At 47.9% G+C, this 13,126-nt stretch overlaps 1 protein-coding gene across 2 annotated transcripts; it reads left to right on the top strand.

The window, feature by feature from the left end:
• The first annotated feature begins 644 nt into the window (after positions 1-644).
• On the top strand, positions 645-12,047 carry Chmp7 (charged multivesicular body protein 7). 2 transcript variants are annotated; one of them, XM_026397523.2, is made up of 10 exons: positions 645-1,010; positions 2,909-3,080; positions 8,380-8,565; positions 8,672-8,805; positions 9,542-9,590; positions 9,812-9,931; positions 10,212-10,310; positions 10,497-10,557; positions 11,008-11,187; positions 11,416-11,554. In XM_026397523.2, the coding sequence occupies exons 1-10, from the start codon at positions 712-714 to the stop codon at positions 11,466-11,468; spliced, it is 1,353 nt and encodes a 450-aa protein (XP_026253308.1). In that variant the 5' UTR covers positions 645-711; the 3' UTR covers positions 11,469-11,554. The 2 variants fall into 2 exon arrangements, with proteins under 2 accessions (XP_026253308.1, XP_026253310.1); XM_026397525.2 differs by lacking the exon at positions 10,497-10,557 and having other exon boundaries at positions 11,416-12,047.
• Positions 12,048-13,126: the final 1,079 nt, after the last annotated feature.

Raw genomic sequence — 13,126 nt, 5'->3', positions numbered from 1 at the left:
CGGGTGAGCGAGCTCTGAGTCCTGTCCTGTCCTGTGCTGGGGGAACGAGGCGGGGAACCGGAGAGCTTAACAGAGGGAGGTGTCGGGGAAGAGTCAGAATCCGGCCGGACGCTAAAGCATCCGTAGGATGCAGACACACTCCGGAGCAGGTGCGGAGCAAGAGCGGCAGAACTTCAAACGTCTCTAGAAATGAGCGTGCGTTCTGTCACAGAGGTCAAGTGACACACAGTTCTGTTTATCCGCTAATATCATCGTGAAAGGTCTAAGCAAGAACTGCCGGCGAGGAGCAGTACCCCGAGATCCGCAGCTGGAGATCCACAGCCGCTCCTGGAGGCTCCAGCGCAGGCAGGGAGTCCAGGTGACTGAAACCCGCACCCGGCTTTCTGCAGGCGCGACTTCCCGCTTCGCCCGACGCTATGGTTACTACGCGTGCGCAAGGCCCTTCTTTCCGCACAAAGACCATGGAAGGAGGAATCGGCGCAAGCGCTTTGCGTCTCTCCGAAGATAATGTCGTCATCCCGCCTCCTGGCCAAGGGAGGACTGCGCAACGCCTGCGCCGTGAGTCTCTTCAGGACTTATTTCACGCTGGGGGCGGCGGTGACGTGACGACAGAGCAGGAGGTAGTCCAGGAACGGAAGCCGGGAGGGAACTAGGGCGGAAGGGGACCTGGGCCGGGGTTGTGTTCGGATCCTTGGCGGGGCTGAGGTTCCGATGTGGTCCCCGGAGCGGGAGGCCGAGGCCCCGGCCGGGGGAGACCCGGCGGGCCTCCTGCCCCCCGAGTGGGAGGAGGATGAGGAGCGCATGTCCTTCCTGTTCTCAGCCTTCAAGAGGAGTCGCGAGGTGAACAGCACCGACTGGGACAGCAAGATGGGCTTCTGGGCGCCGTTGGTGCTGAGCCACAGCCGCCGCCAGGGGGTGGTGCGCCTGCGTCTTCGGGACTTGCAGGAGGCCTTTCAGCGCAAGGGCAGCGTCCCGCTGGGGCTGGCCACGGTGCTGCAGGACCTGCTGCGGTGAGGGGCGGGCCGGGCCGCGGCGGGGCGGGCGGGGCGGGCGGGGGGCGGCTCCCCGAGGCCCGGGACCCGGTCCTGTCTCCGACAGCGCACCGCGCCCTGCTCGGGGTCTGGCCCAGAGTAGGCGCCCACTGTACGGCTAGTGGAGGAAGACAAGGAGAAGGCTGGGCGAGGGGATGTTTAGAGGGAGAGGAATAAGGGTCTAGGGGATTTCCGGAGGCCGGGGAAGTCCGATAAGATGGGTTTCAGATGAGAAACCAGCCTGCCAGAGGTGACAATGACTTGTCAGGGCTGGAATCCCGTTAGGTAGTTATTTCCTAAAGGTCTCCAAAATTGAGTTACCCCTGAAGCGAAGGTCTAGGAAACAGGATTCATTAAGCAAGGAAGGTCAAAGCTAAGTGGAGAGAATTCATGGAGAAGAGGGTTTTAGGGATCTTGCCAGCAAACCCTGGCACAGGTCATGTGTCTGGCCTTTCCTGGCCTGTCCCAGCACAGACTGGAACAGAGAGGACATAAAGGAGAGTGAGGATTTCACTGAATATCTAGGGTCTTGAAGAGGTCTGTAGGCGATAAGTGTGTGACAGGCACAGTGTTTTGGAGATACCTGAGGAGGTGACACTCTTAAGTTCTAGTAGGTGCACAACACTTCACGGTATGCAGATACTTTACATATTCCATTTCACCTGACCATCTCAAGAGCCTTACAGCAAGATGATATAATTATACTCATCAAAGAATCTTGGAAATTGAGTCACAGAGATTGAGGAACTCAGAGTCACACAGCTAGGACACACACAGAGGACTGGACCCCTGATCTTCACATTTTAAATCATTTGTACTTCACTTTATGTATACTTAGACCAGGCAACCTATCATGGATCCTCCCTCCGTGAAAGAAAGGAGAAAGTCAACTCTGATATGCATTTTTAGTTTGCTGCACTTTCTGATTAAGTAGTCTCCCTTCCCCTGTTCCCAGTACTATTCCTTAGCCAACCTTGATGTTCAGGTCTTTCTGAAATTCTCTTTAAAAAAAAAAAAAAAAGTGGTGTGGAAAACATTTTGCTTCATGCCAAAAGTGGAGAACAGTGCAGACAGTAGCCGAGGAAGTCATTGAGGGATATGACCAGAATGGTCCTCCTATGATAGAAGGACAATCATCATCTACCTCTTCCTGTCCAGAGACCTTTGACATCTTGATGCCCCCCTCTTTTGACTGCTGATTCTCTACTGAAGCTACCTGGTGCCTGATTGGGTCTGACACCTGAAGAAATTCTGAGGGAGATATTTCCCCATGGAAGCAGCATTGCATAGGAATTAACTTTGCTTGAGGGTCAGACAGTTGGGCTCAAATCCAACTGACCATGGCAAGTGTTCAGTGAATTTAGCAGCTGTCATGTTACCGGTACCAAGAAACACATCTCATTTCCACCTTAGCTTAGAGATAGCAGGAAGCCCTGTCCCTGTATATCATTGTTTTCTTCCTTCTGTTTTGCATTTGACAGTGATCATTATTGTTTTCGTTTGATTGTTTTGAGCTGTTTGTGAAAGGAACTCTCAGTGCAGGCCCAGTAGCTCCCTGTGACTCTGGAGTCTCAGTGAAGCGCTTGTTTTCTGGAGCCAGACAAATCATGGCTTCCATTTGACTTTCTCCTTACGGTCTCAGACTCTCAGTTTCCTCATTAGTTAAAATGCTGATGACACTATCTATCTGCAGAGTGTTGTGAGGCCTAGCCCTGGAATAGAAACAGTGCTGCTTCCAGTAGCTGCATGGAGTAGACATCTAATAAAAGGTCATTATAATGATGATAAAATTCCACTTTGTGGGTTATGGGGCCACTAGGGACTGGAATGGAACATTGCATGAAGTGCTACTTCATGATTTTCTTCTCTCCCTGCAGTCGAGGGGAGCTGCAGCGTGAGTCAGATTTCATGGCCAGTGTAGACAGCAGCTGGATCTCCTGGGGGGTTGGAGTCTTCCTGCTGAAGCCCCTCAAGTGGACTCTTTCTAACATGCTGGGGGATAACAAGGTTCCAGCTGAGGAGGTACTTGTGGCCGTGGAGCTGCTCAAGGTATGTATGCAAGAGGGAGAGACCTGGGGCAGGAGCCTGCACATACATTCTTAGGAGAAGACTGTCTTTTTTTTAAGCTGGTGACAAGAGTTGATACCTGAGTTTCCCTGACTTCCAATGCCCTGTACTTGGTAGCATTATGTATTTGTTAGACTATATGTTTCAAGGATGACACTTTGTCTAAGAATTGTCAGTAACAAGTAGTCGATTGCTGTGGTATTTGTAGGGATTAACAATAAACTACAGTTTACGAAATGCTTTGCCTTTTGTAGTTTGCTGACACGAAATTCCTTGGATTTCTGAGAACCCTGTGAGTTCCAATTTTGCTTACCCCTAATCAGCAAACTAGCTCTACTTTCCCACCCTGCATCTCCTCATTTCCGCTTCCAGCTTACTGATGGCTTGCCCTGCACCCCCTGCACCATCCTGCTCCTCTCCCTCAAGAGTCAGCCAGTGCCTGGAGCCCTCTTGACTCCCACTCAGCAGCTTCTTCCTGGGCCACTCTTGCCTCTAGGCCAAACCACACTGAGTGCCTGACTAATGCCAGTGCCCGCAGCAACTCTTGTTCCACACCAGGAGTCACACAGCAGATCCACAGCCTTAAGTCAGCCCCACTGCCCTTGTCACCCTGATGGGGCCCCAATTATGGTCCCCAGCTGTAGGAACACTCTCAAAGCCACTCTACAGCCCAGTTTTCTTGGTCCCTCCCATTCCCCCCCCAACCAGTGGCCTCCATCCATCCTTTGCCCTTCAACTCTGTGGACTCTTCACCCAGGGCTTCAGTGTTCTGTTCCTCCTCCTCAAGTTTAACCTCCCAAGCCCTCTGTCTCCTACACTCTGAGGGGAAGTGGCCTTCCTCTGTTCACACATGCCCTTGAGTCTTTGCCTACCCCTCTTGTCACGTGTCTCGTCAGTCAGTCACTTGCTTTGTATATTCCGTCACCTTCTCTTTTGATGCTCTCCTTCTTTATCTGCCAAACCTACCAAGCTTTTCCCATTACAGATTGGTTCTTTTATGATCCCTGTTCTTGCCAAAACTGCTATGGAAAGGTTGTGGGAACCTTTAAGTTTGTTTGTGTTTACAGAGTTAACTGAACACCAGGTAGCGAAAGTGTGCTGCCCTCGTGATTATTTTTGAAACTCAAGCCCAACTTCAGAGGCTTTGCAAGTCTCTGGAGGTTTCCACACAGCTGGAGCCAGCAGAATCCCCATTCCCCACCCCCATCCCAGGAGAAGCATCCATTTCCCCTCATCTTGACAGACCCCTGTGATGTCTGCCTCAGGCTGAGGGGAAATCCCGATATCTAGCAGTCTTCCCTGTCCTGTGTGACTTTCTACTGTGCAGCCCACATTTTCTTCACCCCTTCCCTGCCTCAGGCTCTCTTGCCTCCCAGTGCCTCCTCTCCAGGCCTCAGTCATTGTCCCCATGGAGACTGCAGGGTGCATTGGTGTTTCTGGGCCAAGCTTAGGTCCTCTTTTCAGGCCTTTACCCCATATGTTCTCCAACCTGGAGCAAGAAGAGGTGCATCCACTGAGCTCCACAGATACGGTTTTGGAGTCCTAATCTTTTTGAGAGCAAAGGTGAAGAATGGGGGTGGATAGGGAAGTACATAGTTCTCTCAGAACTTACCGTAATTTTTCAGAGCTATTTAGGTAGAAAAATAAATCTTCAGACTCTGTAGATTAACTCTGTACTGTTAATTGTGTGTCCATTTCACATCACTCAACATTACTTTATGTCTCATTCGGTGACATCTGCTTTCATATTCATGGTGACTCCTGTTTTCTCTTGGGGGATGGGGACTTGTTTACATTTGTGAAATGAAAGGGGTTTATCTGGATTTAGAAGGGTCTAGATATGGAAAGAAACCCTGCTCATGAGGGAGATTGCTTTTTCCCAGGTCCAGGTATGGAAAACAGTGAGTAAATTTTTACTTTCTTTAAAACAGTACTAAAAAAATACAAAAAAGTGAAAATTGCCCATGACTTTGCTATTTAAAAAACTGTACATGGAATTGACAGTTTCCTCTAGTTCATTGCATTTTTGTCTCTTTGGGCGTGTTCTTTTCTCCTTTGTTTGTGTGTGTGTGCTTATAGACATATGTCTTTTCTTATTGATTATGTTACTCTCTGTATTGTTTTTAGCACTAACTGGAAAACCTTACTTTTTCACTTGTTTATCCCTTGACTCTCCTACTAGAAAGGAGACGCTCTGGGACCCTGGAACTGTGCCTGGTGCATAGTAGACAGTCAATAAATATTGGTTGAAGGAATGAATGGGTATATATTCACTCCATTTATTTTTTCCTGGAAATGAAGTTGGTCTGCACCCAGCTTTTCTTATTTTCACTTTAGTATACCATGAGCATCTTTCCAGGTCCTATACAATATGGATCCACTTCATTCTTTTTGATGGCTCTGAAATAATTGTAGTAATATGCTACACATTATGCAATACTTTCCCCACAGGTGGACATGTAATTTATTCCAAGTTCTTTCTCAATTTTTCCATTAAAATAAATGCACTTTGACAGCCTTATGTGTACATCTTTTGTACCTGCACTTTTATTTTCATAGAACGGATTTCTAGAAGTGCATGCATACCTTTTACTTTTTAACAAAAATTGTCCAGTTACTTTTTAAGTTTGTACTAATTTAAACTTTGATCAAGAATGTCTTAACTCAGTCTCCCCACATTCTTATCAGCACTGGGTAACATTAATCCTTCGAAATTACTTCCTTGGGCTGAGGTTGTGGCTCAGCGGTAGAGTGCTTGCCTAGCACATGCAAGGCCCTGGGTTCGATCCTCAGCACCCATAAAAATAAATAAGTAAAGGTATTGTGTCCAACTACAATTAAAAAATAAATATTTAAAAGAATTACTTCCTCTTTGTGCGTTGAGCATCTTTTTACCTGTTTACTAGCCACTGACTTCTCCTTGTGTGAATCGCCCACATATATCCTTTGCCTTTTTATGTTACATTGTTTGTCTTTTTTCCTGAATTATAGTTCTTTCTGTATTGGAGATAGATACCTAAAACACATTTGGCATTAGGGATGTAAATATTGTTTCCCAGTCTGTTGCTTACCTTTAATTTATGGTAGAAAAATAAATCTTCAGACTCAGTAGAACCACAGTACTGTTAAAACTTTTATCATCCACAAGTTTTTATATTTCTGCAGTTAGAGCTCTTACATTTTCCATTCTGTCTACTGAACTTCTGGTTTTGCTTAGGAAGGCATCTTTTGCCTCAAACTTCATCAGATATTCTTTTATATTTTATTTTAATTACTTTATACTGTTATTTTTCCAGTTTAGATTTCAACACTTGAGGGTGTTTTTTTGTTTGTTTGTTTGTTTGTTTTTGTCTGTATGGTGAGGAAAAGCCCTTTGTTTTTCCAAATAGGCAGTTTTCTAGTGCCTTTAATGCTGTATACCATTAATTGATTTATATATGGACACCAAACTCCTTATCACAGTAGCTTTGTAGGGTTACTATCTTCTGGGACAGTCAAATCTAATGAAAAGTTTACTTTCTGTCTAAAAACTCTTCTGCTATCTTTGATGTTGTTGACCATTTTCTTAAAATTTCCCTTTTTCTCGAATCTGTTCTTTACACCACAGGTGCTCCTTGTTTCTTTCTAAGAAGCCCTGCTAGGTCTGTAGTGTGTCGCTTCACGGCTTGACCATTGGTCTTCTTCAGCTCATTATTTTCCTCCCTGGGTGTCCTTGGGTAGTCTCACTTCCCTGGGATCTTGATTACTGCTGTGTGCTGAGGACTTTGAGCGTTCTCTGTGCTGTCCTGGACCCCCTGCTGTTTCCTCTGGGCTTCAGATTTGTATGTCCCATTATCTGCTGTATGTATCTTCCTGGATACCCCTGAGGCATCCCAGACATATCCAAAATGGTATGTTTTATCTTTCCTTTAAAATAGGCTTTCCTTCCTGAATTTTTGCTATTAGTTAATAGCATCCCATCTACCAGTTACTCAAGTTGGAACCTAGGCCTCTTCCTTCTGTACTTAGTTATCATGAACTGCCAGTTTTTTCTTCTAAATTTTGCTTGAATCCACCTCTTCTCTCTCCCTGTTTACCACATGTTTCAGCCCCACATCTTCCTTTGTGTCAGTGGTCTCCCAACCTCTAACCCTGACTCTATAGTCTGTCCTTCTCAATTGTCAGCTCTAGTCATGCTCTAGTCATGACAGTCCTGCGACTGCCTACCACTGGCAGAGCAAAGGACGGTGTATAAGATACTCCATCTGCATAGCAAAGAAGTGCTTCTGCCCTCGCTGCCTTCTCCTCCAGACAAGAACACACAGCCCATCGACTCACACTTCTTTGCTCATGGTTGCTGCCTGAGGTATCCCTCCACCTACTTCACCTTGAGATTACTCACCCTTCAGCTTCTGCTCAAGAGTTTTTTTTAAAAGGAAACCTCCAGCCAGGTGCAGTGGCACACTCTGTAATCACAGCAACTCAGAAGGCTGGGGCAGGAGGATTACAAGTTCAAGGCCAGCCTTAGCAACTTAGTGAGACCTGTCTCAAAATGAAAAGGACTGGGGATGTGGCTCAGTGGTAAAATGCATCTGGGCTCAATCCCCAGTACCAAAAAATAAATTTCCAAATCTCTAGATTTCCTTCCCTGTATTTTCATAGCACCCTACACATATATCAGCAAATACTTGTTTACAGAAGTAATTGTCCCATCTAGAAACAGTGACTTTTTTTTCTCTTGGAACTTGTATTTCTTAGTCTTTTCACTGATTGCCTCCGTCCTGTTCACCCACTGTTCCCTTAAGACTGTGGGCTCAGTGGCATTTGTGTCTGGTCTGCAGTATTTCCAGTTGGGATAAAATGGAGACTAGAATTGGAGGGGGTTTGGGCATCATCTCATCCACCCTCTTTGGTTTGTGAAAGGGATGCTGATGACCAGTGAGAGTCGCACAGCCTGGCTGGAAGTCGGGCTCAGCTCTAGTTCAGGGCTCATTCTGTCATAGTTCCCACCGCCATTCCTCACTGGAGGAACCACAGTACCAGGGAGAAGCAGAAATGTAAAGTGTCAGGTGGAAGTGCCAGCAGTTTCATGTGCTTCATTTCATTCATATAGTCACGAACTTTCTTCCAAAGTTGAAAACCACACACATCTTTTTTCCTTTTTAAGATTCTCCTACATTGTGGGGGTGGGGTTGCTGCTCCTACTCTTGCCTGATGTCTTCATGGTCTGGAGCTCAGGGTCACCGCGTGCTGCCTCCTCGGCGGTGACCAGGGCCTGTGGGCCCCTTTGCTCTCCCTGCAGGAAAAGGCTGAGGAGGTTTACCGCCTGTACCAGCACTCGCCCCTCTCCTCCCACCCTGTGGTGGCCCTGTCAGAGCTGAGCACCCTCTGCGCTAATTCCTGCCCAGACGAGAGGACCTTCTACTTGGTGTTGCTGCAACTGCAGAAGGAGAAGAGAGTCACTGTCCTCGAGCAGAATGGGGAGAAGGTGGGGAAGAGCATCCATTCATCTGCATGCACATGCCCATGCCCTGACTGCTTGGAAATTTCTTAGCATGTATCTAAGGGCCACAGTAATTTGTCTCTGTCTCCAGATTGTGAAGTTTGCCCGGGGGCCACATGCCAAGGTGTCTCCTGTCAACGATGTAGATGTTGGGGTCTACCAGCTGATGCAGAGTGAGCAGCTTCTCTCACGAAAGGTGGAGTCCTTATCCCAGGAAGCCGAGAGGTAACTCCCTGAGCCAGGCAGAGCTGAGCCAGGTGTGGAGCCCTGGTGTCTTGGGGCTCTTTGCAAAGAAATTCTAGTTATTTATTGACTGATGACAAAAGCACTAATTGCTCAATGCAAAAACCTTAAAAAACACAGAGTATCACAAGGAGAGAAATATAAGTCAGTTCCTCCCCCAAAGATTGTAACTGTTAATGTCTTATTTATGCCTCTCCGTACCCAAGTTCTGTTAGCCAGCGTTTATCCAGCTGACATCATCTTAGGGTATGGGACACGTCAGTGAGCAAGATAAGTCTGTGCCTTTACGGAGGTTCCCCTGAGGGACTCCTACTCCCTCTCTGGGATACCTGTACAGGGGTCCCTCGTAACAGACACCCATCTAAAAGGAAGACAGACAGACATTGAGTTAGAGCCGTGACTCTGCCTCAGTGAGAGAAAAGCAGATATGGGGGGAGGTGGAGGCATGCATCCTAGGTTGTCATCTCCCGACATGTTCGCACGTTTTCTTCCCAAGGGCTTCAGCTTCTCCTTGGTCATCTTGCTTTCCACACACAACTGCTGCATCGTGATTTGCTCTCAGAGTTTGGCAGGGGGCTGCTGGGCACCATAGTTCTGGCCATGGGGATTTGATCTTCAGATCTGAGATCAGTTTCACTCAGTTCTATTCTTAGGGACTCTTCAGGACCACGCCACCCGTCCTGTGGCACAATCCTTTCATTTGTCCTTTGCTTCCTAGGTGTAAAGAGGAAGCCCGCCGGGCATGCCGAGCAGGAAAGAAGCAGTTGGTGAGTTCTGACCCCTCCAGCTGTGTGGCAGCATCTGAGGCTGGCAGCAAGAGGTGCCAGCAGCTCAGAGTGCAGCATGCTTGGGGTCAGGGGAACAGAGTCTGCCTGTTTTATAAACGAATCAGCAGTAGGCCTGGGAAGATCTTATCTGCGAGGGGCCCTCTGTCTCTCGCCCTTTGACCTGCCACATCTAGCCTGACCTAAGTCTTCATGTCTCCTAGGCACTGAGGTCTCTCAAGGCCAAGCAACGGACAGAGAAACGCATTGAAGCCCTACATGCCAAGCTGGACACTGTTCAAGGCATCCTGGACCGCATCTATGCCTCCCAGACAGATCAGATGGTAGCCACATCCCCTCCGCACCAGCACCTGGCTGGTCTCTGGCACACGCTGCTCCTCCTCACCCCAGGGCCATGCTGTTGGGAAGAGACCTGGCTTCTCTGTGGGTGTGGCTGGGGTTGCCTTTGCCTTCCCTGTCCAGAAGTTTGGCCTAAGTGGGTGTGTGGTGAATCAAACTTGGGTGGCCAGAAAAACCCCAAAGCACTCTTGGGTGATGAAGAAGTATTGTCTGTATTTTGTCAAGTGTTTGTCATTTGCACTGATAGCTTGGCCTTCTCTTTAGGTTTTCAATGCCTACCAGGCGGGGGTGGGAGCCCTCAAGCTCTCCATGAAGGATGTCACAGTGGAGAAGGCAGAGAGCCTTGTGGATCAGATCCAGGAGGTACAGGAAAGGGCCGGGGGGATACATGCTTCAGAGGACAGATTTCTAACCTCATAACCTTATAACCTTGAAGAACCTTTCCTGGATTTCTCAGATGCTTTGTAATCCTAAACATTTTTCCCTAAAGACTTTGTGACGCTCTAAGCCACCATTCCCAGTTCAGGGCTTTACACTTGTGTCTTACAGCTGTGTGACACCCAGGACGAAGTTTCTCAGACTCTGGCTGGTGGGGTAACCAATGGTTTAGGTAAGCTGATAAGGTCCCCCTTCCTTCCTTTTTCCCTTTATTCCTTCCTGAGAGGCTTTGCTTCCTTGTGGTGTGACAGGTGGGACAATGGACTTGCTTTTCCTGGTGCTGGCAGCCCCCTCTGGGGTCATCCAGGAGCAGTTAGAGAGAATTGCCATTTCATCCTTGAGCAGCTATTCTGATCCACTGATCCTTACTCACAGCCTTCTGACTGGCAGGTCCTTCTTCAAGAATAAGGGGAAGTGGGTCAATTGTATGGGGTTAGCAGAGTATACCCAGCTTTGCATGTGGAAAAATCATATCTGTCTCCCAATTCATGTGACTCTTTTAACCTGCAAGGAGGCTGAGGTATCTTGTAACTGAGCTGGGTTTTGATAAGCCCAGTTCTGAATGAATGAATGCATTCCCTCCCCAGAGTTATCATATTCTTATGTTGTCTATTCTTCCCAGATTTTGACAGTGAGGAACTGGAGAAGGAATTGGACATCCTCCTTCAGGACACCACCAAAGAACCTTTGGACCTGCCCGACAACCCCCACGAGACGCTTTATACCAACAGTGTGCCTAACCCTAGGATCTCGGATGCTGAACTTGAAGCTGAACTTGAGAAACTGTCCTTATCAGAGGGAGGTATGGAGCTCTTCTCCAGGATTGCCAGTGGGCATATGACCTTCTGGCTAACAGAGAAACCAGGCACAGACTGATGGCTTCCTGTCCATGTATTCTATTTTCCCAGTACCTAGGCCCCCAAAAGAAGGGAGTTTCATTATTTATATGAAGATTCAGTCCCTTAAATGCCCAAGATATTTTCATTTAAAGATCTTCCTGTTATAGAGCTGGTATTTCTTCTCTTTGCAGGTTTGGTCCCAAGCAGTAAATCTCCAAAAAGGCAATTGGAACCAGCTCTCTAAAGCCATTGAAGGACCCTCAACGAAGGACCCTCATGTAAAAGAGAGACCAGCTTTGTGCGTGTACATAGTAATTTAAATGAGAAACATTCAGAATTTATTGGAAGAGGAGGAAGGAGAACCACTGATGTGTCTGGAGGCTCCCACTTACAACAGGACAGAGAATTTCTGGAAGCGATGCTCCAAAGCCTTGCTCCAGCTCGTATCATGGACCTGCCTTCTCATCTTTATAGTGCCACAATTTATACAGTTCTGTGTTTGACCTGTCGTCTCATAGCCTGCAGTTCTTGCCGTTGGCTCAGTTAGGTTTGTCTTCACCCGCCAGCTGCATTCCAGCCCATGAAGGTGAAAGTTGTGCAGCTCCGCCAAATCAGTCAGTCCTCTCCCAGCCCCGTGGTTTTTGAGAGGGATTTATTCTGTCGTAATGTCTGTTAAACAGCTTATTCCTGCCCTATTCTATTTTCACTGGTGATGGAAATGAAAATCAGACACAAGATTTATTTGGGGGGACTTAATAGCAGCTGCTTCGTGGAGAAACACACAGTGTACAAAATTTCTTTCCCAGGGTTGTCAGATTCTCCAGGTGTTCAGAAAAAGAGGTTATGCTTGAGTGGCTTAGGGTCCTGACAGCTGGTGGGGGGCTGCTGTGGTTGGTGAACACAGCCTCTTCCATGGTATGCAGAAGATCTGCTGTTGGGGAAGGGTTATTCTTGCTCTTTTGAACGTGAGTGGGGAAAAGCCCAGGTGACTACAGAGCTCCTGAGTTGTCTAAAGCCCAGGTTTTTTTTAAAGATGCAAAGTTTTTGCTTTGGCCCCATCATGGTAAAACTTCCACACAATATCAGACCTCCCCTCTTGAGCCTGGCACACACCAACAGACTCCCTGTTTAAATCTGGAAAGCATTTTCATAGACCACTGCTCAGGGTGGGCATCTGAGCCAGGATGTGCAATAGGAGCAGGCGGCTGTGGCCCTCAGCCGGATCTGCCATGTGCTTCCCCAGGCCCTGCTTTGCACTGTCCTTGCCCCTCACGGTCCCATCTTCCCACTTCCTTTGATGAGTGGGGGAAGGGCTGTGAGCGGCAGGCAGGAGAGGGTCTGAATGCTCCGGCAAGGAGAAGAGAAGATGACAGCCACACTGCCACTCTGCTGCCCAGGTACAAGGATTCTGCCTGGACCCTTTGCCCTGACCCTCCTGCTTGGGGTGGAGGAGTGGCTCCAGGCCAGGAGCTCGAATCACTGATCAACGCATTTCTCTCCCACTCCACCTTGGTAACCGGAAATGTTGGGGGTGAAGAGAAACAATCACTATTTTTTTCTTTTTTATCTGGTAAATAATTAAAAGAGAAAACCCTAGTGTTTGTCCTTGTCTCTTCTTGAGGTGGTATCAAGTTTCCTCTGCCTTCCTGCCTACTGTGGCTCCCCATGGAGCTACACTTTGGTTCTTCCACCTACTACCACAGGGGAATGTGAGCCCTGAGCTGCAGGACAGCCAGTTAGTCTAACTGGCTGACCTCATGGGTCCTTGCTGCCCTGGGCGGGACTGGTTCTGTGGTTGGCCTCCTTGGCTGTGGAGTGTGCTGCCAGTCCATTCGTGGGTCATGTTTGTCTTCCACAGCCTCATCTACATTAGGTGAATGACCTAATTCTTCTGCTCACCTG

The sequence above is a fragment of the Urocitellus parryii genome, chromosome 14 (assembly GCF_045843805.1).
Source record: "Urocitellus parryii isolate mUroPar1 chromosome 14, mUroPar1.hap1, whole genome shotgun sequence".
Taxonomy (NCBI): Eukaryota; Metazoa; Chordata; class Mammalia; order Rodentia; family Sciuridae; genus Urocitellus; species Urocitellus parryii.
Note: the sequence above shows the minus strand (reverse complement) of the source record. Positions and strands in the feature narration are given on the sequence as shown.